The sequence below is a fragment of the Ursus americanus genome, chromosome 29 (genome assembly GCF_024610735.1).
Source record: "Ursus americanus isolate L20-20 chromosome 29, mUrsAme1.1.p, whole genome shotgun sequence".
NCBI classification, from domain to species: Eukaryota; Metazoa; Chordata; class Mammalia; order Carnivora; family Ursidae; genus Ursus; species Ursus americanus.
The window spans coordinates 29,769,323-29,796,518 of NC_142155.1; the positions used below are offsets into that span (position 1 = coordinate 29,769,323).

The 27,196-nt window shown below is 43.6% G+C and overlaps 2 protein-coding genes across 5 annotated transcripts in view; one reads left to right on the forward strand and one right to left on the reverse strand.

Moving 5' to 3' along the window:
* The window catches only part of PLA2G7 (phospholipase A2 group VII), a 39,804-nt gene extending 29,531 nt beyond the window's left edge, over positions 1 to 10,273 (forward strand). For all 3 annotated transcript variants that reach the window (XM_045801816.2, XM_045801806.2, XM_087857048.1), the window contains 7 exons: positions 632 to 700; positions 1,234 to 1,360; positions 2,755 to 2,868; positions 3,959 to 4,050; positions 5,882 to 6,052; positions 8,247 to 8,395; positions 9,510 to 10,273. In XM_045801816.2, the coding sequence (XP_045657772.1) occupies positions 632 to 700; positions 1,234 to 1,360; positions 2,755 to 2,868; positions 3,959 to 4,050; positions 5,882 to 6,052; positions 8,247 to 8,395; positions 9,510 to 9,652 (865 nt within the window). In that variant the 3' untranslated portion in view covers positions 9,653 to 10,273. The remainder of the gene's footprint in view (positions 1 to 631; positions 701 to 1,233; positions 1,361 to 2,754; positions 2,869 to 3,958; positions 4,051 to 5,881; positions 6,053 to 8,246; positions 8,396 to 9,509) is intronic.
* A 2,358-nt stretch (positions 10,274 to 12,631) lies between these two features.
* Positions 12,632 to 26,644, reverse strand: TDRD6 (tudor domain containing 6). 2 transcript variants are annotated; one of them, XM_045805125.2, is made up of 5 exons: positions 20,587 to 26,644; positions 19,060 to 19,184; positions 17,474 to 17,563; positions 14,032 to 14,095; positions 12,632 to 13,196 (listed from the first exon to the last, which is right to left on the reverse strand). In XM_045805125.2, the coding sequence occupies exons 1-5, from the start codon at positions 26,642 to 26,644 to the stop codon at positions 13,153 to 13,155; spliced, it is 6,381 nt and encodes a 2,126-aa protein (XP_045661081.1). In that variant the 3' UTR covers positions 12,632 to 13,152. The 2 variants fall into 2 exon arrangements, with proteins under 2 accessions (XP_045661081.1, XP_087713173.1); XM_087857047.1 differs by lacking the exon at positions 14,032 to 14,095.
* Between the last annotated feature and the right edge of the window lie 552 nt (positions 26,645 to 27,196).

The window sequence follows — 27,196 nt, forward strand, 5'->3', positions numbered from 1 at the left end:
TAGTTAGAGTAATCCCACCAGGTACCCTACCATTACAGAGGAAAGATCAGTGACTTATCCAAGGCAGACAGCTAATCAGTGGTGGATTCAAACGCAGGGATCAGACTGGAGGTCCCCTTCTCCTAAGCACCACGCTGCACTGCCTTCCTACGTATGCTGTCTTACGAGAACTTCACCACTGTTCTAAAGCAAAGGCAGTATTAGTGCCCTTTTACAGGTGCCGACAAAGATTCAGTGATGTAATTACCTAAAGTCATATAGCTGATAAGTAGTAGGGCCAAGATTAAAGCCCTCTCAAAAGCGATGTTTAGAATCACCACATCAGGGTTTCTCGGTCTTGGGACTCCCGACATTTCACAGAAAACCATTTCTTCTTGTAGAGGGTGGTCTTACACGCTGTAGTCCCTCTACCCACTAGATACCAGTAGCACCCTCTACCCAGTCCTGATACCTCCACACATGGTCAAATATCCCCTGAGGGGCAGAGCCGCCCCCTTTGAGAACCACAGCTATCTGGTTTACCCCCTGGCACTACTATGGGGGTATAATGGCCTCCACGTTCCCAGGCTTATTAGCGGGCCCTGCCTAAGCCTGGCTGGTAGTTCAATGCTTTCCTCTTTTTGTTTGGAAGGACGATTTATTCTGCTATTGGCATTGATCTGGCATCGCATGGGTTCATAGTCGCTGCTGTAGAACACAGGTAGGTCACCTGGGCTCTACCTTCCAGAAAGATTTATAAAAGTGTATCAGTGAAATTGTCAACTGTAGTTACATGATGAAGAAAAAAAGGAGATTGAGTTAAACTTTCAGGAGCCGCTAGCTTTTCTGGGGTTTATTGTGTGCCCTGTTCATGCACCATCATTTAATCTTTGTCAAAACCCTTTGAAGTGGTTACTATTATCACTGGTTTGAGGAGGGAAACGAAGCTGGAAAAGGGTAAGTAACTTGCCCCAAACCAGATGGTGAGTAAGTGGCAGCCCTGGGATTTGACTCCTGGTGTGAGTCTCCTAGGGACCTCCTAGAATTGTGAAGATAGGATGGGTGGATTTGACCCTAGCGGTGACGTTTTCGTAGACTCCCTTGGGGGCCTCTTTGATTTTAAAACAAAAGTAGAGTGGAAGAAGACAGGGAAGTCAGAAAGCTCAGAGTGAACTTGGGGGTGGGGAGGGAGCATGGCAGGGGACGAAGAAGAGGAAGAGCGAGTGTAAGTCATTGAATCTGTTTGCATTGTAGGGATGGGTCCGCCTCCGCGACTTACTACTTCAAAGACCAGTCTGCTGCAGAAATAGGGAATAAGTCTTGGCTCTACCTTCAAAGCCTAAAGTCAGAGGAGGAGGAGATGCCTGTGCGAAACGAGCAGGTACAGGCAGCAGGAGGGGAGGAGGCGTGGTGACTCGAAAGCGTATGCAAAAGGATGACGCTTGCTCATGCCATTTACATACTGCAAGGTGCACTCCTCGCTCTCCTATATCCTGTTCCCCAGAGACCTGTCAGAAGATCCTCTGAGTGATACACTTCCCTTAATGAAAAGTCTGGATCATAGTAAAAACAAACGTAAAAATCCTGAGGGAAGACAGTACATATTCAGAAATTTTTCGCAATAGACCGTCTAAGTTTAGAACCTCAGAAGTGCTAGAAGAGAAATTCACAGAGGGGGCACCTGGGTGGCGCAGTCGTTAAGCGTCCGCCTTCAGCTCAGGGCGTGATCCTGGCGTTCTGGGATCGAGCCCCGCGTCAGGCTCCTCTGCTGGGAGCCTGCTTCTTCCTCTCCCCCTCCCCCTGCCTGTGTTCCCTCTCTCGCTGGCTGTCTCTATCTCTGTCAAATAAATAAATAAAATCTTAAAAAAAAAAAAAAAGAAATTCACAGAGACCCTCCTTTTCAAGGCAATATTAAAGACACTGCTTTTCGGAGATGCAGCATGGAATAGTGTTCCGAGGCCAGACCTTAGAATCCAGCTTTCTGTGTTTGAATCCTGGCGCCGTCACTTCACAGTATTGATCTTGGACGCGTTAGTTACTGTTACTTACTTACTGTTCTGCCTCTGTGTTTTATCTGCTACAACATAATGAATAATAACAGTATCTCTTTCACAGGGGTGTCTGGAAGATGAGGTGAGAGGAGGCACACTGGCTTTCACCTCTGTGCCAAGCTTTCCAGTGGGTGCTTTACATATGTCTTTGCATTTAGTCCCACCCACTGTTCACTGAGGTAGGCATTATCCCACAATAAATGGAAGCTCAGAGAGGTCGGGTACCTCAGCTGAGGTCACACAGCAGGTAAGCCACAGAGCTAGGAGTGGCACGAAGCTATGACTACCTGCAAAGCTGGGGCCCGTGTCCTCACGCCGGGCTGTGTTCCAGTCACTAGCACTTAGCCATTTCCACTTTGGGCACAATCAGCCGTGTTTCCCACAGGCAACTCCTACACAGACTCTAACATAAGTGTCACATTTTGTCATTTTTTTTTGGTCACTTCCTTTTTCTTTTTTTTTTTTTTTTAAGATTTTATTTATTTATTTGACAGAGAGACAGCCAGCGAGAGAGGGAACACAAGCAGGGGGAGTGGGAGAGGAAGAAGCAGGCTCATAGTGGAGGAGCCTGATGTGGGGCTCGATCCCGGAACGCCGGGATCACGCCCTGAGCCGAAGGCAGATGCTTAACCGCTGTGTCATCCAGGCGCCCCTGGTCACTTCCTTTTTCTAATCTTTGTCATTTTTTTATTTTGTCATTTCCTTTTCCTGATAATCATGTCAGGTACAGACAAGAGCAAAGGAGTGTTCGCAAGCTCTCGATTTGATTCTGGCCATTGATGGTGGAAAGCCAGTGAAGAATGTCTTGGATTTAGATTTCGATGTGGAACAACTGAAGGTCAGCTTAAGAACAAGCCATTTCCCTTGTCCTGTCGTTCTTTCTTTTTCCTTCTCATCTGCTTTTCTGCTGTAACGCGAGGAATGACATGACAAAGGGCTGCAAATTAAAAAAAAAAATAGTATACGTGAACTGTTACAGCACTGAGGTAGGTATTAGGTCCACTAGATATGAAATGCCAACAGCCAGCTTTGAGCTGCAAAAACAGCAATTTTTCTGGCTCGACTCAGTACCTCCAGGGGAAGTGGTCTAAGTTCTTGGACGGCTTTTGCATATTTCTGAGCTTGATCCTGAAATGGTGGTCAAAATTGTCAACAGGCTATTGAGAGGGGGTGAAAGACTATCAAAGTGGACAGCATGACCAAAGGCCCAAAAGTGTGTGTGGAGGTTGGAGTAGAGGGGATAGAGAGAAATAGAAGTACTTCAGTTCGGGCAGAAAATGATGGTCTGTTCACCTGATACAGCAAAGAGTTTTTGTCCCTTAGCCAGCCCCTCCCTCTCCTGCCTCCGTACTTTTGGACGTGTTGTCCCCTTGGCCTGACACTGTCTTCTCCCTGAGTCTTGCTGACTCTTCAACTCAAGTCAGGCATCACCTCCTCCAAGAAGCTTTCTTGGACCGCAGCGCCACCCCTGGGCTGGTGAGCTGTCTATCACACGTGGTCCTGGGCACCACCCGCTGTGTCTGCATCACGCGTCTGTGTCTCTTTCGCCACCGGTGGACTGGGGTCTCGGTGAGCATGGTCTGCGGTGCCTGCACGGAGCAGGTGCTCAAGAGATACGCGTGGAATGAACACACGAATTAAACGTGGAGCGGGGAGAGGCAGAAGCCAGCAGTGGTGTTGGTGTTTCAAGTGTGGGCGCCTACATGGATCATTAAGTTTACTTCTGAACTTCTACGAAGGCTCAACATGTAAATTGTGTGTGTGTGTGTGTGTGTGTGTGTGTATACATGTGTGTGTATTTCTTTTACAAGAAATCAAAAGACTTAACCATGCCCATGAAATGAATAATAATATCATAATTTAAAAAACCATTCTATTCTAACTGCCGGTGAGATAGTGATGAATATATATTGTGCTTTTTCATATAGGACTCTATCGACAGGAATAAAATAGCAGTAATTGGACACTCTTTTGGTGGAGCCACGGTTATTCAGACTCTTAGTGAAGATCAGAGATTCAGGTAAGAGGAGGCAAAGAGAGAAAACAGTAAGTTTTTGGAAGAGGGGAAATGATAACCCATGTGGGATAGGATATTTATCAAATTCTTACTGAGGAAAGGATCCTTCAGGGTTTATAAGTCTGTTCTTTTGCCCCCATAAAGTACTCTATATGAATTTTCCCAGACAGAAACCATCTACTTCTCTTGCTATTAAAAGCTCTCCCCATTCTTATGTATTTTCCCTCATCGTTCTTATTTATCTGCTTAAGGGCTTAATATTTTCACTTGGAAATGTATCTTTATATATACATTTTTTTTAAAGATTTTATTTATTTATTCGACAGAGATAGAGACAGCCAGCGAGAGAGGGAACACAAGCAGGGGCAGTGGGAGAGGAAGAAGCAGGCTCATAGCAGAGGCGCCTGATGTGGGGCTCGATCCCATAATGCCGGGATCACGCCCTTAGCCGAAGGCAGACGCTTAACCGCTGTGCCACCCAGGCGCCCCAATATATATACATTTTATCTATGTCATAATGGTAGTGATATCAGTAGTGTATTTTACAGTATTTCTAGAGTTCCCCAATATGCAAGGCATTTTTTTAATTATTTTTTTTTCCATCTTTAAGATGGATAGAGGTCTTGGGGCCCCTGGGTGGCTCAGTCAGTTCAGCGCCTGGCTCTTGGTTTCAGCCCAGGTCATGATCTCAGGGTCGTGAGACTGAGCCCCAGGTTGGACTCTGCACTCAGCACAGAGTCTGCTTGAGATTCTTTCCCCCTCCCTCTCCCGCTCTGCTCCTCCCTCCACTGGCTTTCTCTCTCAAATAAATGAATAAATAAAATCTTTTTTAAAAAAAGATGGATAGAGGTCTTAAATTACAGTTATTTGAGCAAGAGTCAAGACCAGGCTCTGGTCTTACAACTTGAAAAAATATTTTCTTTCTTGAACCACGGCATCACAGACTTGATGAGGTCATGAAGAGCCAACCATATAGAACATGGGTAGGACGCTTCATGAAATTTCATCTCACAAATTTTTAAAATCAGTTTCCATAAGGGAATATTCTCCTTTTGCCCATTGAGCACATAAAATGGAGTGTCCAGAAGGTCCAGAAACATAGGATAAACTTACTTTTAAAAAGCAAGTTACATTTTCAAATGATACACCCCTTATGTTTTTCTTCAACCTCCAGACACTTTGCCAGGTGAAGTACCTCTGACTATAAAGCTACTGGTCCAACAGTTAACTGTGAAAAAGGCATAATAAATTGACTGCAGAGTGCCTAGAAGGTCTGGAAACGCAGGGGCAATATGCATATATTGTATATGTCTTCAGACACCCCACAGTTTTGGAGAAATTATTAAGAATTTATTTTGAGGGGCACGTGGGTGGCACAGCGGTTAAGCGTCTGCCTTCGGCTCAGGGCGTGATCCCGGCATTATGGGATCGAGCCCCACATCGGGCTCTTTCGCTATGAGCCTGCTTCTTCCTCTCCCACTCCCCCTGCTTGTGTTCCCTCTCTCGCTGGCTGTCTCTATCTCTGTCAAATAAATAAATAAAATCTTTAAAAAAAATTTATTTTGAAAGCAATGTAACAAAAATAAGTAAAACGTCATAAAGACACTGTATCTTTCACAATTTCTAAACGCCTCCTAAAGAAAATGATTCTGTAATTCCAAGTCTGCTACCTGTAAAGCTAATCATAGCCCCTTCCCACACTGAAGTATAATACCCGTGAGATAGCCCATAATAAACCAGGGTGGTGTGTGCCCATTAATGCTAACATCACTAGGAATTCCGTATGTCAGTCAGTGTGTAACCAGCCTTTGTCATCGTCCCCGACCTCCTGCAGGTGCGGGATTGCCCTTGATGCTTGGATGTTTCCGCTGGATGATGAAATATATTCCAGAATTCCTCAGCCCCTCTTTTTTATCAACTCGGAACGGTTCCAATATCCTGCTAATATCAAAAGAATGGAAAAAAGCTACTTGCCTGGCAAAGAAAGAAACATGATTACAATCAGGTAAGTATTTTAGTAAGTGATTTATTTCATCATCTGAAACAGAAACTTGGATAAACGCCAAAAGATAACCATTTGGTAGGCATGACAGAGCTCTTAAATTCATTGTTGAGACTTTCGATGAGGGAGATTAGATAATTTCAGGGTCTAAGTGCATTTATGCTTGCTCTTTTTAAAAATGCAGATATTTTGAGTAGCGTTAACATAAGTCCTTCATATACTGATAATTAAAATTTACATTAGGATACATGCTATTTTTATCTAAACACAAGAGCAGGCTTATGCATTTGGGGGCTGGGGTAGGGAGCAGGCTAGACTAGGAACTCTTTGGGGGAAAAAAGGCAGAGCGTCTGTTGAGATCCGCAGTGTGTACCTGTGTAGAAAGAATACGAGTTTAGAAATTCCCCAAAGCTATAATGGGGTGCCCTGGAGCGTCAGTGATATGCTGATATCGGGGACGTGAGAAAGAAACCCCAGGAGAGTTTTGAACTGACGATGTGCTGTTGCAAGGTAAGGCTTATTTCGAAGAAGAAGAGGTGGTGGGAAGGAAACATAAACCGTATAGGCAGCGAGCACTATGGGGTCAGAGACTGGTGTCTTTTCCACCGGAGGTGTTCAGGAAAGGCTGCTTGGAAGACGTGGGAGTAGAACTGGTCTTGAAGGATCAAGAGACTTTAGAAAGATAGGAGGAGGATCTGGGTAGTTCAGCTGCAAGTTAGTTAAGGGCTTCAATATTTGTATGCACAAGTCTATTTAATTCTAAAACAGAAATGATGCAGAATGCCTAGCCTTCCTTAACCCCACTTCCTTACTAGGCTCTTCTCTACCCTTTTTTCTTTTCTCTGCTAGGAACCTGGACAGATCGCTCATATTTCATAGTTCATCTATACTTCCATTTATGCTTTGATTCCTATGGGCTAACTTCCCAAACCCCCACCGGTGTACTGCAACTCGCCCGACCAAGCACAGAAAAGGCCCAGCAGATTATTTGCAGCCTGGACCCTGCTCTCTGCATCCATTGGACCTTGACCTTGTAGACTTCCCCTATTTCTCCTCCCCGGGATACTACAACCCTACTCCTTGCTGCTCCTCCTATGTGTAGACTGCTCCCTCCCTTTCTCCCCTACCTCCTTTCCCTGAGGCCATTCCTCCACTGTCAGTAGCATCCAGGAGTCTGCTCCTGACCCTGTTTCTACCTGCTTTGTGCTTCTGACACTCAGGTTGTGAGTGGAAGCAGGGAAGTAGGAGCGGGGGAGGCAGGTGGCTGTGGTTCGAGGATAGATAACTGAGAGCTGTGGTTGGCTTAGCAGAAGCAGCAGCACCGGCGGGGCTGGAAAGATGTGTTCTGAACTTGGGATCTCTCAGCTTGAGCCAGGGAAATCTGGGTAGAGATGTCTGGCCACGCACTAGGAAAGTAAATTCGTGTATTATACATGAAATCTTTGGAATAGAGAAGACCACCAAGTGAGTAAAAATTGGTCTGGGAACAGAATCTTGAGGAATGTCTACATGTATGTGAAGAGCCAGTGGAGAACAGAGTGATTAGGGGAAGAAGGGAAGGTACAAACAAGGGAAGAGAAGGTCAAGAAAACAAAGGAAAAAGAAAAACTGCCAGAAAGTGTCAAATGTCTCAGAGGCAGTAGAAAATGAGCCCAAAAAAAGGCCGTTGTGCTTGATGTGAGGCTGTTGGTGGATTTAAGGAGCAGCATAAATGATACATATAAGATACTTACAGTTTAAACAATACAAGCGAAAGGGTTTTTTTTTCCTTAAATCTACTTAATCCTAGGCTTATGTGCAGTGTGTTTTGACCAGCATCAAATAGATATGAAGTTAAGTGGTGTTGGTAAGCAAATGTAATAGGCTTCTGGCTCTGGGTACACAGTCCCTACAACACGTAGTACGTTGTATCAGCTCAAAGAAAAAGAAAAAGAGCTGGAATCATTTCTTCTAAAGCCAAGATGCCAAGGAAGACTGGAATCTTTGTTTATCTAGAAGGGAAGAGGAGTATGTACACTAAGATCCCTATACGTGCAGGCTGTGACCCGCAAATACATCTAAAGAGATCAAAATCTACAAGTTTTATTTCCTTAGTTTTCAGTAAGTAGCCGGTGAGGCCAGTATCCTTCCTGCACCCTACCTACAAAAGTAATGTTGTCAAACTATGTGTCTTATCAATGTCTCATTTCTCTTTCAGGGGCTCAGTCCATCAGAATTTTGCTGATTTCACCTTTGCAACTGGCAAAATAGTTGGATACATATTCACCTTAAAAGGAGATATAGATTCAAATGTAGCACTTGATCTTAGCAACAAAGCTTCATTAGCATTTTTACAAAAGCATTTAGGTAAGAAACTAAGTATATTTCATGACATAAACCAGGTGATTCTTAGGACAAAACTGTCTTCATCCAGCATTAGTCCTGTTTTAACTGTCTCCAGCTGGTCTGCAATGTAACAACAGGGCAGTAAATCAGTTCGAAAACAAAAGCATGAGAGATTTAATTCTGCTGCTTTGCACGCTATGTATGAGTCTACCTGTTAAAGGTAATAGTGTTTCTGTGCAGACTTGGCGGACTCCCCTACAGAGGGGCCTGGCAGCTAGTGGTGTCTAGTCCCATCTCTCTCTTTTAAAAAATTTTATTATGTTATGTTAGTCACCATACAGTATGTCATTAGTTTTTGATGTAGTGTTCCATGATTCATTGTTTGTGTATAACACCCAGTGCTCCATGCAATACGTGCCCTCCTTAATACCCATCACCGGGCTAGCCCATCCACCCAACCCCCTCCCATCTGAGACTCTCAGTTTGTTTCCCGGAGTCCATAGTCTCTCATGGTTTGTCTTCCCCTCTGATCTCCCGCCTTCATTTTTCTCTTCCTTCTCCTAATGTCCTCCATGCTATGCCTTATGTTCCACATATAAGTGAAACCATATGATAATTGTCTTTCTCTGCTTGACTTATTTCACTTAGCATAATCTCCTCCAGTTCCATCCATGTTGATGCAAATGTTGGGTAATCATGCTTTCTGATGGCTGAATAATATTCCATTGTATATATGAACCACATCTTCTTTATCCATTCGTCTCTTGAAGGGCATCTCAGCTCCTTCCACAGTTTGGCTATTTGAACATTGCTGCTATGAACATTGGGGTGCATGTGGCCCTTCTTTTCACTACATCTGTATCTTTGCGGTAACTACCTAGTAGTGCAATTGCTGGATCATAGGGTAGCTCTATTTTTAACTTTTTGTGGAGCTTCCATACTGTTTTCCGAAGTGGCTGCGCCAACTTGCATAGTCCCATTTCTTAGAAGCAGCTGCTGTGGGGAGCTCCTACCCAGCGGACCAGGCTGCTGGAATCATGCATCATTAGTGAGTCTGTGCTGCCACCTAGAGGCACTGAGCTGTTTCGTGCTCTCAAAACGTTGAGTAAGCTTAACTACTGTTTCTATTTTACAGAACTGCAGAAAGATTTTGATCAGTGGGATTCTTTGATCGAAGGAGATGATGATAATCTTATCCCAGGGACCAACATTAACATAACCAGCCAGCATGTCACTCTACAGAACTCTACAGGAACAGAGCAAGAGAATTTAGATTAAAAGCACCTTTTTAAAAGTCTTGTTTAAAAACGGTCTAAAAGTGTGTGTGTGTGTGTGTGTGTGTGTGTGTGTGATTTTAATGTATTTTCTCAAATAACTCATATTGTAAACTGTGGACTATACCATAAAAGTGATTGAAGCTTAGACAAATTTTTTTTCTTTAAATGTAAAGGAAGACAGACGTATATCAAAACCATGCCAGCCTAAATTTTGATTTTAGTAAGATGATGCTTTTTAGTGTCAAAATTAATAACTACTTTTACACTACTTTAGTGGCTAAGTATATCAAAACGGGCACAATGCTAAAGAAAACGTGTTGCAAAGACATAACACTCCTTACAAGTACAATACACGTTTTCATGCCTCTTTTTTTTATTGTGAGTAGAATTGAGTTTTAGCAACCTGGTATTCTAGGTAGAAACTGGAAGCACTTCCCTTTGATTTTTGGTCATGAGAAGAAAAATTAGATCAAGCAAATGATAAAAGCATTGTTGTACCACAGGATTCGGGATACTAACCAGTTTCAATATCTTAACTAAATGGGGGGTGGCCAAGGGTAAGAATACCAGAGACAAGGCAAAGGCAGCAGATTAAAATGGATTAAAGAGAGTTTATAATTTGTTTGCATTTGCTTGATGGTTTATCTCTGGTGGATTCTTACCTGTACTCAGGGTGCATAGGACATGACACTCCAGTTATAACACGTTATTCACCCAAAGGCTGTGAAGGATAACAAAGGAAACATTCAGAATTACTTTTAACTGGTGGATTTTTTCCAGTTAGTTTTATGTTCTTTAATTCCGTATGAAGTCGTGGAAGTGGATAGAATACAAGCAGACATTGCTTTAGTGGGCTTTGCAGTTTACTGCAGTTCTTACAAATTGAAGGTTCAAGACTTGGAGTGGAGGAAGTAACAGCAGGTGGGGTGGAAATTGCAAGAGAACTGGAATTCAACGTGGGGCCTGAAGAGGGGACTGACTTGCTGCGATCTCATGATAAAACGTGAATGGCTGAGGAGTGGCTTCTCTCAGATGAACAAAGAAAGTGGCTTGAGATGGAGATGCTGTGAAGATTGTGGAAATGACCATGAAGGATTTAGGAGTTACACTTAGTTGAGAAAGTAGCGGCAGGGCATGAGAGGACTGCCTCGTTTGTAAAGAAGTTTCTGTGAGTAAAACACTGTCAAACAGCATGCAAGAGAAATCGTTCATGGAAGGAAGAGTCCGTCAATGTGGCAAACGTCATGGTTGTCTTACTTTTAAAAATGGCCACAGCCACCCCAGCCTTCGGCAACCGCCCCCCAATCAGTGAGCACCCATTAACATGGAAGCAAGACCCTCCGGCAGCAAAAAGACCATGACTCACTAAAAGCACAGATGATGGTTCGCATTTTTTTTTTAGCAATAAAGTAGTTTTTAATGAAGGTATGTATATCGCTTTGTTTAGACAATGCTATTGCACATTTGATAGGCTGCACTGCAGTGTAAACATAACTTTTATATGCACCGGGAAACCAAAAAGTCATTTGACTCACTTCATTATGGTATTTGTAGTGATTTGGAACTGAACCCACATCTCTGAGGTAGGTCTCTACATGGAGGTAAAAAGCTTAAAACTTTATGCTTATACATCTGGGAGTCATGGGAGTCATGGGAAATGGTTTTTGTTTCCCGAGGAATATAAAAATGTGTGCCACTCATTAGTTAAGTATATTTTGGCTTAATTATGGTCTGGTTCCTATGAATTCATAATTGTGTAAGCCTGTGTGAGCGGGAATAATCAGAACTCCGTAAGCAAGCCTGGTTAACCATGACTATTCCGTCCCCTACCCCTTCTGCTCAGTTAATAAGTCATCGTGTATTTGGATGGGGCACTTCAGACTATCTTAATGTTTTAGGGTGCAAAATCACTCCTTTTGAGAAATCTGACTTCTATCCTATCCTATAGCCATCCCGATTTTTAAAATTCTTAAAGACTTAAACTTCTTAGCATGAAACTGAGGGCTTTCTGGTCCTAATGTATCTTCTCTGAACTTTTCTGCCATTAATCCACAATTGTATCACCTGCAGGAATGAACCAAACTCGTCTCTTCTTATTCCAGGAACAAGCAACATGCTTTCTACCTCAACTGTTTATTGCAAAACCCTCTCCTTTCTACTTGTTGAAATTGTACCCAGGTTTCAATGTCCTTAATTCTCCCTGTTCCCCCTTTGGGCTTCGGGGTCTGATAATGTTTCACAGACATACATCGTTCCCCACCTTCACGTAGCAAACCTCCTTGTTTGTTTTAGGAATGAATAACTCTTCTGATTGTCCTGATGTCTCATTCAGTAGCATCTTTTAAAAATCTTTTGTCGGTGGTTCATGCAGATGCTAGAGGAGACTATAACCACGGAGAAGACCTAATGAGTTAAAATTTAAAAATATAATAATGACCCAATGTGCACATTGAGTATCTTTCAAGGAAAAGAATACTATTTCTGGTCTTCAAACCACTTCAAGAAAGGTTTTATTCTCCCCATTTGACAGATGAGGAAGATCAAGTCTCAGAATCTTGTACAACCTGTCCAGGTCACATATCTCATTAGCAGCATACAGCGAAGAGGTGTCCCACAGCTGGGATCTGTACCACCGCCCATACAAAACCCTGTTTTAACAGCATGGGCTCTGAAGTTAGACGGGTCTGGGTTTGATCAGGTTTCTGAGACTCTCCAGCTCTTTGACCTAGAGAAGTTATGTAACTTCTCTAAAAAGCATCAATTTGCTCACCTGTAAAATATGGCTAATATTGATATGCCCCTTGTGGCTGAGATTTAAATGAGAAATGCATTAAAGCACCAGCTCAGGGACTGACCTATAAGAGCTCATATTGACGATTACTGTTTCCCCCATTACTGCGGATAATCCAGAACCACACATGTTCCAGAATCATATTTCCTTTTTAATCAAATGAAACCACCACGCCTTTCAGGAGGAACTTTATTCAAATCCGGGGTCATATTAGAATACTTCCAAAATCAAACAGAATATTAGTCAAATGTTTAACTAGACAGACAGGCAAAGCTTCGGAAACAAAACAAAGTCTGGAGGAGGTACTGCTAACAAAGCCATCCCCCAAAGTAGCATCATATACTTGTCATAAACCTATAATTCTCTATTTTAATTTAAACACTATATTCAAAAGAAACAAAAATAAGGGTTTTTTTGAAATTTGCATAATGTGTTAGCAAATTATTTAGCAAAATAAATCCTCCTGGTTAGGAACATAACACATTTAAAGGGAGATAAGAGAGAAGAAAGATCCCAGATCCGTATATACAGTGACACCACTATTCATACACTGCGTCATCACCCTGAGATCTGTTTGGTTTTCAATGCACAGCAAAGTTTTCAAAAATGGCAGCTGTTGGTGACTACAAGCTCCCCGTTTGCTCGAATGCTCCGTCGGTCTGCACGAGGTGCTGCTCGTTCAAGAGCAGCTTCTGACGGACTGGCCACATCTAGGGATCCATTGTTAAATCCGTATCACTTCCAGAGCCCTTTTCTGGAAAAAAAAAAAAAAGAGAGAGAAACTTCAAGTTGAAAAAGAAAGAAACAAGAAAATTATTTACATGGTGCTACTACAACAATGTAATGTCCTCTCAAAATGGTGAGAATTATTCTACGGAGAAATATTCCTGCAGAGGTTGTTGGGGGTTTTTTCTTTTGGTATTTGGGTTCTCACACTCTACCTGTTATCAAAGTTTCTCTAAAATGTTACCAAATGGGCATATTTTATATTTTGCTAGAAGGATGTTAGCCAAGCTGATAACCAAGTAAATCCTTCGTTCTCTTCCGTTACTTTGTATTTTTCATGTAATACTATAGCCCCCCAGAGCTGATTTCATTCTCAGTGTACCTCGATTCTAAGAACCAGTGTGCTCCTTATGAACAAGAGTATGCAATAACCAGTCACTTCCGACAAACTGAATCTTACGAGATAAACTAAAAACCCAGAAAGAAATTCCAAGATTTCGTTTCACATACAGAGATCATTTGAATGTATGAGTTAATCAACACTGAGAAAATTCTTTAAAGTCTTTTAAAATATAAATTTATCAAATTCACAATGTAATTTTCAAGATTAATGCAATCAACAAATAAGTTTTCTTATGATAGTTCAAGAAATCCTCTTTTTGGTTATTCATCCCCAGAAGCACATTTAATATTTTTAACTAAAGAGTTGCTTTGGGTTGTTTTTTTTTTTTTTTTTTTTTTTCCTACTACTGACATCTCAGGAAATTGAAAAACCATTTTTATTTGAGGATTCAAGATAATGGTATCTTTAAGATTTAGCAAACTGGTGATAAGAGTTATTTCCTTTTAAAAACACAAGTTACCTTCAATGCTAGTATCATCCGATGACCCGAAGTAAAGATCTTTTCTCCCTGTGTGGAATGTAGCCTAACAAAAAGAATCTTTGGATTACTACCAATTTTTTTTTGTTGCAGACACAAAATGATTAAAATCAGAAAGGGGACCACAGAGAAACCAGGAAAAAATGGTGAACCGTGAAACACGTATCCTTTTAAAAGCATGACGATCTGATATTATAGTGAAGAATCATCCGAGTACATTTTCTTTTTTTTTTTTTTTAAAAGATTTTATTTATTTATGTGACAGAGAGACAGCCAGCGAGAGAGGGAACAGAGCAGGCAAGTGAGAGAGGAAGAAGCAGGCTCCCAGCAGAGGAGCCCGATGTGGGACTCGATCCCAGATCCCAGAACGCCGGGATCATGCCTTGAGCCGAAGGCAGACGCTTTAATGACTGCACTACCCAGGCGCCCCCCCGAGTACATTTTCTATCTTTCCAATACTTCCTGCCCCGGAACCTCTCTCCTGGAGCATTCCACACAAGGAATTCAGTACCCTTTTCCAATTTTTAGCTCCCAAACCCACAACTCTGGTGTCCGGTCCCTCTTTCAAGAGCTACTATTCGAACACGTTATCCATTATTAAAGACTTAATGAAGAGGGCATTCCTTTCAACAAATAACAGCACTGTGTGCGTACATGAGGTCTGTACAGAAATCAATTCATGAGACATATTCTTCCCGCGAAATGAAATTGCTCAGATGAAAAAAATTTCTAAAAAAAAAAAAATGTAATCAGAAAGTCTCCAGGTATGGGGTGGTTTAACCAAACAGAATCTTGTATGTATTTACCTATGCATTTGGCTGTGGATTCTTGAAAATCAACGAATGGAAAAGATGAGAATGGAAAAGAAAGTTTTAGTAAATACTGAAGCAACATAAATGAAGCAAGTTGTTATTTTTGACAAGTCAACAAAAACGTGGAATTAATATAAGAAGGTAGAGAGAGATGTCTGATGATTTTTCATAGTGGAACATTTCAAGTGACCTCAACGTGCCCCACTAGGAGACTTGGTTTAACAAGTGACTGACCATTCATGTCATAGAATATTATGCAACTACGGCCTTCTGGTTGCAGCCAACTACGGCCTCTTTCTCACACTAATTCCAACTAAAAATTCTGGAATGAGGGGCGTCTGGGTGGCTCAGTTGGTTAAGCGTCTGCCTTCAGCTCAAGTCATGATGCCAGGGTCCTGGGATCAAGTCCCATGTCGGGCTCCCTGCTCAGTGGGGCGCTTGATTCTCCCTCTGCCTGCCCCTCACCCTGCTTGTGCTCTCTCTCTCTCTCTTTCCCTCTCAAATAAATAAATAAAATCTTTAAAAAAAATTCTGGAAAGAATACAAAAAGCAACTATCTGTGGACCCTGAAAAGTAAATAGGTACAGGCCGACTGAGAACTGAAGTAAAAAACCAGAATAATGACTCATCACAGTGGTGAGATTCGCAGGTTTGTGTTCTTCTTTCTTATTTTTTCCTTCTTTGTCTCCTAGTTTTGACCTGAAGCCCCAGCAAGTCAGAGCTCAAGTCTTAGAGAAATCCCTACTTCTAGCCAGCGGATGGGGAAAAGAGGCCCCTGAATGCTAGGGAGTGAGGAAAGGGTGGGAGAGGTGGGAGATCTTCAGTGGTTTTCGTGTTTTCCTTCTGGCCCTGTCCTGAGCCCAGCCCCACTTGCTGCCTGGGGACAGCCGTCAGCAGACAGCCATGTGAAAATTTGGGAGAAGATTCTGCCCAGTGGAACTGGGAAAAGAGCTGCCCATTACCTGAAAGGGTGGAGTGGGGGTGGGGGTGGTATTATTCTGTCTCTTGTTTCTCTCTCCCCTTCGCTCCAAAGGCAGGCTCAGTCAAGTCAAACAGAAGTGCGTGACAGCTCAGAGGGAAAGCTTGAGAGAACATGGTCTGTGTAGAGGAGCAAGTAAAGGGGACCCTTGAGGCCGGAAAGTGGGGAGGAAATCTCAGAGAGAAAAGGAATTGGAAAATGTGAACCCCTAATACTGTATATGAACTGATAGAAATCCCTAGGTCAACCCTGAGCTATGCGTATGCAGAAGAGAACCCGCTCAGATGGCAAAGCCTGTAAGACCCGATCTGCTCCACACAGACCTGCGACCTAAGTTCCTGAGTGCCTTATGCTCTTGACAGACCCAAACACCCCAGCAATGGCTTTGAAAAGTACACTGAAGGGCGCTGGCTGGTTCAGCGGGTTAAGCGTCTGCCTTTGGCTCAAGTCGTGATCTCTGGCTCCCGGGATCCAGCTCCTGTGTCAGGCTCCCTGCTCAGCGGGGAGTTTACTTCTCCCTCTCTCTTTGCCCGCCCCCTTGCTCCCCTCCACCCACTCCTGCTTGCTCTCTCTCAAATAAATAAATACAATCTTTAAACAAACAAACAAAAGTAGGAACGCCTGGGTGGCTCCGTCATTAAGCATCTGCCTTTGGCTCAGGTCATGAACCCAGGGTCCCGGGATTGAGTCCAGCATCCGGCTCCTTACTCAGCAGGGAGCCTCCTTCTCTCTCTCTTTTTCTCTCTCTGACAAATGAGTAAATAAAATCTTTAAAGAAAAAAAAAAAGTAAACCGACATTGGAATCAACAAGCACAGGAGAGACAGAACTTGTGTTATGAACCTAACAGTTGATCACCCGCTAAAACAAAAAACTTCAATATTTTCTAGATTTTAACAGGATCCAAAGTTTTACAACATAATATTCAAGACATTCAAGCCGTAATCCAAAATTACTCAACATACAAAGAATCAGGAAAAGTTCATCATTTTTCAAGGCAACCATTAAATGGCAAGCCCCGAGATGACCAGGTGCTGGAATTATCTGACACAGATTTTAAAGAAAGAACCTCAACAAACTGCAAATAGAATAAACTCAAATGCCCAGATGTCATAACAGCGTGGGAAACTGTCCCCCATATAATTTTAAATGAAGAACACAGAGTATAAAACTATGTCGAATGAAATCAGTTATGCTCCAAATATGTAGATGATATCCTTACGTTCCATATAAACAAAACAATTATGAGAGAACACAAAACAGATCCATTTCTTTGTTTCGGATGGATGTATTACAGGTGACAGATACTTTCTCCTTTTAAACTCTGCATTTTTCCAGATTTTCTACATCAAACACATTTTATAAAGGTCTCAGACACCAAACGATTTTCATGTTTAAAATCCCTCCAAAAAATCAAAGAGTAAAACATTCGTAACTAGTTTGCCCAAGGGGATACCTGGCATAAAATCAAGAATCACTGATTTTATGCCTGCTGTTTTTCATTGTTGTTATCCCAGTATTGGTATTTTTTTTCCTCCATTATTCCCAAACACAAGGGCTTTGGAAATAGCTTAAGTCACCTTTCAAAATGAAAGACAATGCTCTCAATAATTAGTATTTATATAATTCTGTACCTCAAACGGACTCTTATCCAATTTGGGTATGCCATTCCAGACATTCTCAGGGTTCACTATCTCCTCCATACCATTTGAAAGGTTCAAAACCTGCAAAAGAAAAAAAAATAATAAAAACTGGTAGTTTCCAAAAACTGTAAGTGATTTATGGACCGTAACAATCCTTCAAATGAAATATCTCAAAAGGCAATGAAAATGATTTTATTAAACTTCAATTCAACAGAACTTCTGTTCAACTAACATATTGTGTATCTACGCCTAGAGATCAAAGATGGCTAAAAATGAGATCTCAAGAAGTTCAAAATTTTGTGGAAAAACAGACCTATAAGCAGAGCATTGCAATACAATGTAGGAATTACAGACCTCTGTAGTAGGAAGAATAGGAATATAATATAGATATCAAGCCAAAGGTTTTTGGTGGGAGGGGGAGGGTGAAAAGATGGATTTATTTTTTTTTATTAAAGATTTTATTTGTTTGAGAGAGAGGCTTGAGAGACAGAATGGAGAGGGAGAAGTAGACTCCCCACAGGGCTGGGAGCCTGATGTGGGACTCGATCCCAGGACCTTGGGATCATGACCTGAGCCGAAGGCAGACGCTTAACCAGCTGAGCCACCCAGGCGTCCCAAAATGGAGAGATTTAGAAAATAATGCTAGTGAATGCTTCCTGGAAGAGGCAACACAAAATGAAAATGAAGTTGCAATGAAAATCTTTAAAAAATAAGTGAAAATTAATCACTCTGGCAGGGGGACAGAATACAAGTGAATAGAACTGCGTTATTAAATATATCGGAGAAGCCAAGTGGAATGGTATAAATAAGAGAAATCAAACAGTTTGTCGTCCATCTAATATAAGGTACAAAATAGAACCATAAGGCTGGAGAAGAATATGGACACCCAACCCTAGAAGACTTCCAGGTCCTCTAGAGGACCATGCCGTGTTAATGAGCTTGACTTTTCTATCCTAGACTAGAGGTTCTCGAATTTTAATGGTATAAGAATGCCCATTCCTGGTCCTACCCCCAGAAATTCTGAATCGGCCAGCCAGGGCAAGGTCTAGGGATCTACAATCTAAGAAATGCACCTAGTGATTCTGATACGGGTGGTTTTTAGATCACAGGGGAAGCACCATCAACTGGAAAGCCCCAGCAAGTTTTACAGGCAGGAATGCCCTAGTCAGATTTGCATTTGACAAACTTCACACTGGCAGTTCTAGAGAATCAACTGAAGGAAGACTAGAAGAAGTAAACCAAATAGAAGGGTAACAGAGCAATCTACTTGTAAAGTAAGAGGCTTAAAACCAAGGCAGTGGCATTAGGCATAAAAAGTTTTAACTAAGTGATAAGAAGTGGAAAGTGTAGAATTTGGTGACTGATAGGATGTCAGAGACCAGGGAAATGAAAGAGTCTAAGATGGTTTCTTGCTAGGATGTTTGGAGATGCTGTGAAATGACTCTTGCACTGCACCAAATTATCAGGAGGAATGATCCAGCAAATGTCTGTTCAATTGCATTTCCTAGTTGGTAAAGTCTGGTAAAATTTCCTTAACAGTCACCAAGTACATTTGGAGGTAAAATACTTCCACTTACCCTTGTGCCTTCTTCAGAGATTTCTAGAATCTCACATTTAGACCATGTGTTTCTTAGACTTGACCACACAACACATTTGGATCCAACAGTAAATCCTTTCAGAGCGTAGGTTTTCTCTGGTTGAGCTGCCAAAGTGAAGAAAGCCTCAATGCATACCTCTTGACCCGTTAACGTTAGATACGCAAGCAAAGCATTTTCTTAATCTGCACTTGCATTCCTATATAATCAACATCGTGTATGGTCTGAGTCTGTCTCTTTTCCTGAACTTTGTTTTAAATTCTTCCGGTGCCCCATCCCAAGATAATTCCTTTCTGCTTTCTTCAAAAAACACCACCATGATTTGATGTGTTTTTGAAGGATATGAATTGGATTCCTGACTTTGAAACTTGCTCCTAAAGGCTGGTTATTGTTGCCACATGTGGTGTGGTCCATGGTTACAACAACCATTTCTTTAGCGAAGCAGCATATTACAAGTTAGCAGCCATTCTTATCATAAAGCTATTACTCATTATTATTAAAATGTGGCAATGAGGACTAAAAATCCAGGGTAATTTTACTTAAGGATTAAGTAAATCACAGTATATCCACAGAGTGGCATACCAGAGAGTTAAAATATTTTGAAAGCATGTTTAAGGGATTAAAATGCAGGATCACCCACTATGATAATGTGATTTCTGTTTAGTTTTTAAAAATGTATGTAAATAGACACTCAGAGACAGGGTGAAAGACGACAGCAAGCGAGTGCACTGCAGCTTTACCAATGGTGGGATTATGGTAATTTTCATTCTCTCTAGACTACTGTTGTCTCTCTTCTGTATGATGGCTCAAATTTATCAATATAAAAATTGACATAAAAAGTCTAACATTATTTAAAAAAACCCTCAAAGTCATTCCATGTAACTTTTAAATCTTATTAAGTAGCCAAGAAAATATCCATAAATGTAATTTATGAAAAAGTTAGTGACAATAACTTAACGTTGAGTTTGAACCTAAATGAAATATTGAACCTCAATATTTACTCATGGCTGTTCTCTTGTATGGTTAATATAAGCTCCCTAAATCCAGTGTTTGTTTAGGGGTTTCTAAATCAATGGCAAGGTATATGCATAAAACAAAACAGCTAAATTTGAAAACTGCAAAAGTAACCCCTATCATCAATTCATGCCTACAGTACAGTGCTTAGCAAAGGAACGCTGTTTTGTTAAGACTCACTAAAATACATAACCTCTTGATTTTAAAGCTTATTTGTTTACATTTTAAACATAATTACTTTTGGAGACAAATTTTAAGCATTCTACTTTTAAACACAATATTACCAATGCAGCATCTACATTGATTTCACAACTTAATCTCCCCACATTTGAGATGCCCTTCATGAAAGGCAAATCTGATTCTCTTTTCAGGTTCTAATCCTTTTCCCCCAAAATTAACATAAAAAACCAAATAAGACCAAAAAAAATGATCATCATCTTTAAGACAAATAAGTACTTTTGAAAGGCACTGAGTTAAATAAGAGAAATCACCTACCTGAGACAGGATCTTGTAAAGCATTATGGGGCTTCCTTCCAGCTCTGGATTCTTCCTCAGAGAACAAAGTCAATGATGAAATGGCATCTCTGTTGTTATACTCTGTAAATTCTTCTTTATATGTATTCGTTTCAATCTGCATGTTGGGATCACGATTCTTTCCATGGGGATGCGATGGTGACCGGGGCTGGTCCTCGAAACATTCCACACAACTTGACTCTCTTGTGTCTTCTGCACACGTGGGTTCTTGGGCCTTCTGACCAACTCTTAGAGACGTGGGATTTATTTTGTCATCCAGACACATCTGGGCTGCGGGTAATTCGAGTTCCGGCTGTTTCTCTGAGTCACAGCTCAGGGGGAGCTGCACCGTAAATGGCTGCAGGGCGGCTCCTGGGTCACAGCCCTGGGGCAGCGGCACGATTGGAGGCACCAGGCCTAGCTCTTCTTTCTCTTCGTCCACGACGAGAGAATGCTGTAACTCAAGGGACTCCAGTTCCAGGAACTCTTTGGATTCATCATCAGGAGAAAGGGGCACCTCGAGGGAGTTCAGTTCTAGTATCTCCTTTGTTTCGCTCGCCTGTGGTAGGAACGTGTTAAATCCTGTCATGAGGTAGTTATCATCAAACTTTTCCTTGTCAACCATATGGCACTCTATTTTACCTTCCAGTACCTCGGGGCCAATTTTATCTTCGCATGGGTTTTCAAAAGCTTCAAAAATGTCATCAGTGTCAGAGTCATAGAATTTACTTGGCTTGGTTTCGATAACCTTGAAGTCTTTTTCAACTCTTTCAGGGAGCTCATCTGTCTGTGGTTCTAGGTATAGTGTTTTCTCTTGTCCAGGTTTGCTGCTTGGTTTCTTAAGTCCAGCCTCAGGACTGAGGGGCCCAAGGGCTCCCTTTGTCTCTGGGCCTTTTTTTTCATAGGGCAGATCACTGTTACTAATACTAATCTTAGAATATTTCTTCATTTTCTCATTAATACTCTCTCCTTTGCTTTTCAAGTCAACAACTGCTAAAGGGATATTACAAACATCCCTTTTGATTTCTAATATTGTTATCTCCAACACATCTTCTGTTACTATTTCATAAAAGTAGTCATTTCCCTCTTGAGGGCACACACCTTCTGAAATATTAAATCCTGACAGGCAACATGGAAAGGCTTGCATGGGGACCACCAAAAGTTCAGAAGGAATGTTCCAGAGTGCTTTGGGGTCCACACAATCTTCAATGTTTCCAAAGTCTACAAGTCTGACGGATACAAGATAATCATCACAAACATTGGTGATAAGTGCCCGATAATAATGCCCATCTTCTCTGTATCTCACAATGCAAGGATCTCCAATATGAGGGCATGGGACACAACTTCGCCAGTCTGTTACCTGTTCTCCAGCAGTTTGTACTTCTACTTCTAAATACTGAAGTTTCTCAGTATCAGCAAACTGACACCAAAAATACTCAGGTCCATCTATCACGGTGGCATAAGCTCTTATCATCTTCATCTTTGGGTTATACCAGTCAAGAAACAGTGAAATGTCGATGTCGGTTTTGTTGACAGACTTCGAACAGACACTTGTAATCATTTGATTAGAAAGTCCTGCTTGAGATTTTTCACTGAAAGCATATCTGCTAATCATATCTTCTGCTATGATCCCATGTTCATCCGCAAGAATAACTTCCCACCTGTCTTGAAATTTAACAAATTCACATCTTATTTGAACCTCATCTGTCCTTCGGGAAAAGTAATGCATCATTTCCTTGCATTTTAAAATCTCAGGGACCCAAAGTCCCCCCAAGGAGCAGTGAACGCACAGTCCTGGTAACAGTGCATTCATAAGGTCAAGCACACCTACCTTGTTAGTATGAACCATAGAAACATTGCCGTAATCGATAAATTGTACAGAAAGAAGGTCATTGGGTTGCTGTTCCTTGACCACAGCTCGATACCATAAGCTGTCTTCTGGAAAAATAGCACATATTACATCCCCTCTCTGCAAGGGTGGACCTGAATAGTATTCTGGCCTCGTTCTTACATCGTTTAATCTCTCTGAAAGATGAGTGATTTCAGCTTCATCTTCTGTTAGCTGAACATAAAAGTCTGAAAGGTCATTTATATGAGAAACATACACAGCTGTTTTAAAGCCAGGCATTATAATCTTCTGAGGGAAGTCAGGAAATTTTAGTGGCAAATCTTTGTTATAGGAGCCTCCTATGTTTCTCTCTGAAGGAGTAGCTTCTAGTTCTGCCGCTTTCAAAGGTGGCTCAGCAACACTTTCTTCTTTCTTTTCTGGTGTTAGTGGACACGCTTGATTACCCTGATTTCCCACACAGTCCTGATCCGGAGCGACTAAGTTTGTCTTTGCTGAGCTTTGTAAAAGCTTGGTTTCCTTACATGCTGTGCTGATCTTAGATTTGTAGGATTCTCCCAAGATCTCCATACTACATAATTTGTTCTCTACTGATTTACTTACGTACTCTGTAGGTGACAACTTCATATTTTCCTTCTTAATTTCAAGAGTTTCAGTTGCAGCAAGGAGTGCTTCACTTTCTTTTTTTCTTGTCCCACCTTTGTAGCCAAGGAGCCCTAACTTCTCATTAATATTAGCATTAATTTGAATACTGTCATCATATAGTTCTATAATCAGTCTTCCGTCTGGATCTTTTGCTACAACCAAAGCCTTCAATGACTTATCTAAAATAGTCTCCTGAAACCACGTTGTAATTTCTTCTGGGATATGATCAGAAATATCAGATAATGAACATTTAACGGCTTGCATGGGCAAAAGTAAGACATCATATGCATCACTAGGTATTGGAAGCAGATCATCGTTTGTTACCACACACATGTTTCCAAAATCCACAAAAAAGACTTCATTTGGTTTTTTTTCTATTATTATCCCCCTATACCAGTTTCCATCAGTATACTTGGCAAGGCACAAGTTTCCCGGGATCAACGGAGATGTTTTTAAATTCAGCAAAGCTTTACTTAATTGTGTAATGTTACAGGACAACTGTTCTAAAATACTCGCATTTCTTCCCAGTTGGCAATAAAATGTCCAAGGGTCATCAACGTGTGTTACATACACGGATTCTTCACTCCCAATTTTCATATCATGTGTCGAATAGTAGTAAGAATGTAGCTGAACAGAGGACTCCAGAGGCTTCTGAAGTTTAACGGGTCTTGCGAGTCTCTTTTCTACCAAAAAATGGCAGGCGCTCTGAAAGGGTGTTAGCAAATCCACAACATTAAACAGTTCATCTTGTACTGAAGCCAAAGCAAATATCGTGCATTTTAATTCCAGATTCTCTTCCCATGCATTGTCTACAAATTCACTAAAGGCCTGTATTGCCTTCTCATCCCACGCAAAAGGATTTTGACCAGTTGGTTGAATTAAATTATATAGACTGCACCGAAAAGCCTGAGCCTTAACCTTGAGAAACTCTTCACTAATTGAGTAAATATTCTTCACAGACACCATTTCTTTGTCTCCATAATCTACGAACATTACTTTGACATGCTCTGCGGATTGCGCCCCGCTAATCACGGCTCTGGACCATTTTCCATTTACCGTTCGTTTTGCCAAGCAAGCGGGGGTGGTCGCCTGGTAAGGAGCAGCCGTGTTCTTGCAGTGGTCCTGGATATTACACATCAAAGTTTTAAATCCTTGAATGTTCCTGGTCAGCTGACACCAGAAGTAGCCAGGGTTTTTGACATAAGACACCTTGACTTCTACTGTACTTCCGACTTTCAGCTGTCCTTTACAAGTAGAGCCTGGATTAATTTCCAAGAAATTCCGTATAAGAGGAGAATAAACAGATACTCTTTTCTCTTTTTCCCGCACAACTAGTCCAGTTGGAATACCTGTAATGACCGTCGTATCAGTCAAAATTTCTGAAACAGATGTCGTTTTGTCTCTCTTGGCTTTCTGCTCTGCTTCTACCTTTTTGGCAGGAGACATCTTGCTATTCTCAGCAGTAAAATGGCTTGAAACATGCCCTGGAGAGTGGGCATTTGTGGGAACATTTTCCTTTGTTTCAAATTCCTGATACTTGGCATACCCAGCCTGAGCAATTACCTTACTAATGTTTTCTTCCCCTGTTCTCGATTCATCAAGAATCTCAATAACATATTGATTATCCTGCTTATCAAGGACGTGGATAACTAATTCTTTGTGGAGCACAGTCTTTTTAAAAAAGGAAACTGCCTCCTGGCTCCAGTTTTTCCCCAAAGGCCAAATATCTGCTAGTGTGCACCTTAGAGCCAGTATGGGTAGCCGCCTAAACTGGGGAAGCAGCATCCTCACGTCATACCAATCCACATTTTCCAAACTGCCACGGTCAACTAGAAACACATCCACACTCCTGTCATCTAACCGGGAGACCATAGCCCGATAATAGCCGTTTTCTTTCCATTTGACGCAGCAAAGGTCATCGGGTTCGGGTTTCAAAACGACGCCATCCAGCTTACTGGCTGAGGAATAGAAACTGCACATTCTTCTCATCAACTTGCTGAACGTGCCTTTGTGTTTCCTCAGCCGAATCCAAAACTCGGAAGGAGTGTTGACGAACTCTACCTGGGCATCGTAGAAGGCGTTTATCTTTAACCTGATAGACCTTAAGGCCGGGAGCGAGATCTCTTCATCCACGTCTTCGGCGGGAGACGGAGACTGAAAAGCGGCTTCTGGTTCTTCCTCATCCTCTCCGATGCCCTGGCTCTGAAGGAAACGGTCGGCCGAGCAACAGGACTGGACTCCAAATACACAGTTCAGATTGATCCCATCTTCTCCGTACAGGGTGACGTAATACACGTGCTCAAAGGAACAGTAAAATTCAATCTTTGCATTCACTGCCTGGCCAAGTATCAGCGCCTTCAGGTCACCGACCTGTGACCGAGACCAGCCTCGGCCGCCGTCCCAGAGTCCATACAAAGCGCAAGGGTAGGTCACCACGGGCATGCGAAAATACTCAGGCAGCAAGTAGCGGAGGCTGCTACAACTCACTAACTCCTTCCTTCCATAATCTACATGGAGCACCTGGGCACAGCGCTGGGGCCGGAAAGTCTCAAGCAAGAGCGCTCTGTACCAATGTCCGTCCAACCCGCAGGACGCACACGGAGAGCCGGGCTTGTCTGGGCTCTCCTCCCTCTCCTCCCAGGTGCCACTGGTCGAGTTCTCATCCCCCGTGCCCGTGGAACCCCGGTAGATCTGGGCCATGCTCTCGGACAGGCGGTGGATCTCCTGTGAGAGGCTCCGGAGCTGGCAGTGAACGCGGTGGGGGTGGCACACCTGGGTCACCACCACGGGCTCTGTCACGCCCCGCTGCAGCTGCGGGTAGAAGTAATCCAGGCCAGGTTGCTCCTGCTTGGGAGGGACTCGCGGGAGGACCGGGGCCCCGGAGCCCATGCCCACAGTGGCTGCCTTTAGGTAGCGCTTGAGCAGCGAGCGGAAGAGGCTGTCGGGCACCTGCCGCGCCAGGCCGAGCTCCTGCATCTGCTGGAACAGCCCGGGCACCTCTAGAAGGACCAGGCGGTGGAGCAGCAGCACGTCCAGCACCCGCCCGTGCACCTGCTTGCCCTGCAGGCTGCTGAGGAAGTCCACGGCACTGGACGGCCAGTGCTGGGGCTCGCCGTAGCCTCCCCCGCCGCCGCCGCCCGCCGGCACCAGGCCCGCCAGCACGCAGCCCAGTACCTCGGACGGCAGGTGGAAGAATTCGCTGCGCCCTGGCGCCAGCGAGCCCGCGCCGGCCGTGATGGTGCGGCCCTCGTCGAGCAGGAAGACCCGGCTCTCCTGCGCCTGCTGGCTGACCACGCGGCAGCGGTGCCACACGAGCCCCACCTGCACCAGGCACAGCTCGCCTCGGGAGGCCGAGGCACCGCCCAGCGCCCACGGGCCGCGCGTGGCCGCAGCTTCCTGAATCTCCTGACTCAGCCGCACGTACTCCTCCCGCCGCTGGCCCACCAGCCCCCAGAGCTGCACGGGGATCACCTCAGGGTGCACGTCCACGAACGACACCCGCAGGACCAGCGAGGCCCCCGGCGTGGGCAGCCCGGGCGTGGAGCACATCTCCCAGGCGCGGCGCGGCCGTCGGCCCCTGAGCGGTCAGGGCGGCGCGGCAGGCCGGCCCCGGCGCCCCCGGTGGGACAGCCCCGCAGACCCAGGCTCAAGGCAGAGAGGGACCTGGAAAGCCGCCTGGTGAGGCGCCCCCTTGGCGACTCGCGCCGACTGGTAAGACCAGCGGCAGGACCAACCGCCCGCGGTCGCGCCGCGAAGGCATTTGCAGCGCGCGGCGCCAGGCTTCCGGGCGCGGGAGGCGGGCCGGGTAGGCCGGCGCGTCGACGGGGAGCTGGAGCCCCGGGGCGGGCGGAGGCGAGGACGGGCAGAAGGGGCTTCGAGGGCAGTTCCGCGTGGCGGCAGGGCCGGGACCCAGTCTGCTTCTCAGAGCGCCTTCCACCGTGGAGGGCGCGGCGGCAGGCCTGGCGCGGTGGGGGGCGGGCGGGCGGGCGGGATGGGGGCGCCGGAAGCAGACCCCGGAGTGAAGTGCTTTTCGGCCGCCCGCGCGGTACTGAGCGAGCCCCGTGTGCCCGGCGCGGCTCTAGGCTGGGGAGAAACGGGAAG